Source organism: Phacochoerus africanus, chromosome 3 (assembly GCF_016906955.1).
Source record: "Phacochoerus africanus isolate WHEZ1 chromosome 3, ROS_Pafr_v1, whole genome shotgun sequence".
NCBI lineage: Eukaryota > Metazoa > Chordata > Mammalia > Artiodactyla > Suidae > Phacochoerus > Phacochoerus africanus.
The window spans coordinates 204,733,929-204,738,308 of record NC_062546.1 but is presented as its reverse complement, the minus strand read 5'-3'; the positions used below and the strand labels follow the sequence as shown (position 1 = coordinate 204,738,308).

The 4,380-nt window shown below is 62.2% G+C and overlaps 1 protein-coding gene across 2 annotated transcripts; it reads left to right on the top strand.

Moving 5' to 3' along the window:
* The first annotated feature begins 374 nt into the window (after positions 1 to 374).
* OTOS (otospiralin) lies at positions 375 to 3,552 on the top strand. 2 transcript variants are annotated; one of them, XM_047770524.1, is made up of 5 exons: positions 375 to 579; positions 1,227 to 1,386; positions 2,550 to 2,652; positions 2,769 to 2,795; positions 3,279 to 3,552. In XM_047770524.1, the coding sequence occupies exons 2-5, from the start codon at positions 1,297 to 1,299 to the stop codon at positions 3,461 to 3,463; spliced, it is 405 nt and encodes a 134-aa protein (XP_047626480.1). In that variant the 5' UTR covers positions 375 to 579; positions 1,227 to 1,296; the 3' UTR covers positions 3,464 to 3,552. The 2 variants fall into 2 exon arrangements, with proteins under 2 accessions (XP_047626480.1, XP_047626481.1); XM_047770525.1 differs by lacking the exons at positions 375 to 579; positions 1,227 to 1,386 and adding an exon at positions 1,554 to 2,298.
* Positions 3,553 to 4,380: the final 828 nt, after the last annotated feature.

Here is a 4,380-nt window from a genome sequence, read left to right as displayed (position 1 = left end):
GAAAGAAGAAAACACAGCTCCCAAGACGGTCACTGGCCACTCCTTGTAGACTGGTTCTGGGTCGAGCTGTTCTTGTGAGCGGTTATAAAACACAGCGTTTGTAACTTGATTGCATTGTCCCAGACGTCACAGGACACACACACATCATTCTCACACGCGGAAGAGCTCACGACGGACCCTCGGCGGTGGTGACGGGGCGGGTCCCCTCGCCTCTCTGCCCTGGGGAGCTGCACAGAGGCTGCTCCCCCCGCCTCCGGACTTCACCCCCTCAGCTCCGCCCACACTGCAGAGGGTCTGTCGCTACGCAGACCGGGGTCCCGTCACACTCCTAGGGGCCCGGTTGGGTAGAGTATTGCAGCCGGGAGGGCCCAGGGGATCAGAGCGATGGGGACGGCCCCGGGAATGGGTTCCCTGGCCTGACATCCAGCGTGCCATTCACAGGGATCAGGCGCCCCGTCGTCCACGGCGCCACATACAACATCCGGTCCCGAAGCCGAGTGCCTTCAGGGGGCGCAGCAGACGGTGACCGGCCCGTGGTGGAACGAGGAGCAAGGACTGTGGGCCCGGCTGATAGCCTAGGTGTGCTGGAGGGTTTGGGAAATGAAAATGAGGAGCTCAGAGCTTGAGTTTCCCAGCCCAGGGGGCAGATGAGGAACCTGAAAGCTTCTGTGCTGAGCAGAAAAGGGTTAACAGGGAGGCCCTCCCCCCCCACCCCCACCCCTGGACAGGCCCCTCTGTGACGCTGGCCCCCGGCTGCAGGTCCCCGGGAGGGCCCCCCAGCACCCTCGTGGATGAGGGGGCCTCACTGTCCCTAAGCGTCTGTGCCTGGCGTGGCTCCTGCCAAGCACCACTTCCTCCTGGGAGTCTGGAACCTTCCCCAGGCACAGGTGCCCACCACCCATCCCCAGTACAAGCCCTGGGCGCTGTGTCTCTAATGGGCCTTCTGTGTGGACAGCCCCTCCCAGGGCGTCACAGCAGGTGGCAGGGAGCTAAGCCTGCCCTGAGCTGGAGGGGCCTGGTCCCCGCCTTGTCACCGTGAGCCTCTTCCTTCTGCTGATACTGCTTTGTATCCGTGCTCTGTCCTAAATCCATCTGTGACCATGGCCTCTGCTGAGTCCTGGGGGTCCCCCTAGTGACCCCGGAGGTGGTCCTTGGGACCCTGACATGTGTACCAAGTGTCCACCTAAGGAACCCATAGCTTCCCTAAAAGAATTTCTCTCTTGCAGGCACAGGGTCTGGATTTCCGAACATAAAACCTGAAGTTAGTCTGGCGTGTGGCCCCTTCCACATGGGCGGATGGCCTCCGGGCACCCTCTGAAAGTTTGCGTGTTGTCTGGGGAAGACTGGCCCCGCAGCACTTGGCTGGGGACACGTGAGCAGATTCGGGTGAAGACTCTTAACTCTGCTGGGTCTTCTTTTTTTAAAATTTATGTTTTCTTTCCTTTTTTTTTTGTCTTTTTAGGGCCACAGCTCACAGCATATGGAGGTTCCCAGGCTAGGGGTCCAATCAGAGCTACAACTGCCAGCCTACACCACAGCCACAGCAACACCAGATCTGTAACCCACTGAGCGAGGCCAGGGATCGAACTGCAACCTCACGGTTCCCAGTCAGATTTGTTTCTCCTGTGCCACGACCGGAACTCCTGCTGGGTCTTCTTTGCCAGAAGACATCCTTCCTCTCTGTCTGGGGGCGAGCCCCCCCATTGCCTGAGGAACCTGCAACGGTCCCCCTCTAAGAGCCGTCTTGCCTGGAGACAGACCTAATCACGCATCGAAGCGGGAAGGCGCTGGTCTGGAGACGGGGAGTGGGACTGGACCCTCTCAACTGCCTGTCGCTGCCCCACAGTGACCTGTCGGTGGAGGCTGCTGACCCAGGGGGGCTAGGGGCTCCCCAAGGGCTCCGTCCTGCCTGCCTGTCCCCAAGCAGCTCTGCGGTTCCTCTGCTCCCGTGAGCGGGGGCGTCTCAGCCCCAGTGTCAGACTTGGAAGGTCTGTCCCTCCTGGTAGGAAGGAAATTGGGTTTGTTTTGAGCACCAGTGTTGAAGTCAGTCCTGAAAATCTTGGGCCCGATGCTGTTTTCCTTCCATTTGATCTTTGCATCCGGTTCCCAGAAGTGGAGCCCTGCTGCTGGCAGGGTCACAGCAGCCCTCAGTCCCCTGGGTGGGGACGAAGTTCTGTTTGACGGTTCGCAGAGGTGACGTCCCCCTCTCGTCCCTGGCCTTTTATAAAGAGGAGCTGTGAGCTGGCAGCAGCCGCCCGTCAGGCTGCGGGGCTGAGGCTGAGGGACAGCAGCTACAAGGTAACCGCCGGGGGCAGAGCTGGGACGTTTCTTAAATAGTTAACCGAGGCCAGCGGCTCCAAATCGCGTGGGTTTAGCATCAGAAGAATGGTTTGAAGCCACCGAAATTGAAATTGTCATGAGAACACGGGGATTTGTCTTTTACTGGGGGGTTTTCCCAGGAGTTGTCCCCTCTGGGGGCGGGGATGTGGGGGGAGAGCGGACCCTGAGGGGAGGGGGGGTCTCACCTGTCTCGGCTCCTCCTGCTGCAGGTGGACCTGAGCGCCATGGGCTGCCGGGGGTCGGGCCTGGGGAAGACAAAGGCCTGTCTGGTGCCGGGGCTGGCCCTCTGCCTCCTGCTGGGGCCTCTGGCAGGTGAGGGGCTTCTCTGTCCCTCTGTGCTGTCCCCTGTGCTCTCCTGTCCTCCCCGTGGGTGGTGGGGTCCTGCCTGGGGGGCCCTCTGGGGTGACGGCTGTCCCCTTCCCTCGCAGGGGCCAAGCCTGTGCAGGATGACAGAGGTACTGTAATGCTGTCCCCTCGTTCCTGCTCTGGCGCAGCCGGGTGGGGAGGGGGAGGGGGCCAGGGCGGGGGCCTGGGGGACCTGGCCTCTTGACCAGAGCGGTGAAGTGGGAACAGCTGGAGGCACTGGGGCTTCTGTCCTGGGCCTGTCCTCCAGCCCCCGAGGACACAGCTCTGACCCTGAGGACTCCGGCATTCCCATCTCAGACCCCTGGCCCCCCTCCGTGCAGAGCATCCGGACCCCAAGGCTCAGGGACTTGTCTCTGCATCCCTCCTGGAGGCCCCGCCTCCTCCGTGGTGTCTCCATGGACGGGGCCAGACTCCCCTCCCTCCCCCTCCTCTGACCAACCCCCCATGGGAGTCCCGAGGGGCAGGGCCTGGGCACCCCGCGCCCGCCCCACCCCCCTCCCGGGGTGCCCAGGCTCGGAGTCCCCCAGCGGGGCGGGACAGCCCAGCCCCTGAGCCCGGTGGTCTCCCTCCAGACCCCTACGCCGAACCGCCGGCCCTGCCATACTGGCCTTTCTCCACCTCCGACTTCTGGAGCTACGTGCAGCACCTCCAGGCCCTGGGCGCCTACCCCCAGCTGGAGGACATGGCCCGCGTCTTCTTCGCCCACTTCCCCCTGGGGACCACCCTGGGCTTCCACGCCGCCTACCGGGAGGAGTGACGTCAGGGCGGCAGAGTGACGAGGGCGGGGGCCCCACCCTGAGGGAGTTGGGCAGACCCCGCACTCAATAAACGCCGGACTTAAGCGCATGGCACACGAGGTGGTTTTCGCGATTTTCTTTCGAGGGGCAGCTCCACTCCGCTCCACCTGCTCTCCCATTTGACGATCAGCCGCCCTTCTGCCTGCAGGGAGCTCTTCCCGAACAGGCTTGTGCGCCGTTTCTGTCCCCAGAGCACCTGCTTTGGCTCTTCCCTGAGCCCATAACCCTGGGAGGGTGCCCCAGAGTTTCGGTGGGGAAACGGAGGCGAACAGACGCCAGGCAACTTCCTGGCACTTTGACGGGACCCAGATCCCATCCTGCCCTTGGCCTCGGACCTGGGCAGCAGCCACCGGGACTAGAGGCCCTGCCCGGGTGTCACCCCACGCTCGGCTCACACCAGGGCACCAGGAGTCTGTCTGTGATGATTGCGGAGGCCTGGGCACTGGGTCTGCAAGCAGAGGCCCCTGAAACCGCAAGGCCAGGGCGGCAGGCTTGGGGACATGGGGGGAGTGGGGCGGCCGGCCCTGGCACCTTGGAGAGGAAGGAGGTGCCGGCAGCTTGGACAGGGTCTCAGGCACCAGCCTCCTGCCCTGGGAGGGCACTTCACAGTGGGGACCCCCATGGCCAGGGTGTGCGAGCTGCAGGATACCCCTCTATCAGACGGTGATTGAATTGGTTTAATGAAAAACCAGCTTTTCTTTTCAAATGAAATAATAGATCATACTTCCTATGTAACTGTTGACACTTGCATTTATCTATTTATTTAATTTATTTATTTTTGCCTTTTAGGGCTGCGCCCGTGGCATATGGAGGTTTCCAGGCTAGGGGTTGAATCGGAGATACAGCCGCCAGCCCACGCCAGAGCCACAGCCGTGCA

Coding starts and splice junctions, on each gene's coding strand:
- OTOS (XM_047770524.1), top strand. CDS start 1,297: ATGGCCTCCGGGCACCCTCTGAAAGTTTGCGTGTTGTCTGGGGAAGAC. Junction 1,387..2,549: donor GGACACGTGAGCAGATTCGG/GTGAAGACTCTT, acceptor CTCCTGCTGCAG/GTGGACCTGAGCGCCATGGG. Junction 2,653..2,768: donor CCTGCTGGGGCCTCTGGCAG/GTGAGGGGCTTC, acceptor CTTCCCTCGCAG/GGGCCAAGCCTGTGCAGGAT.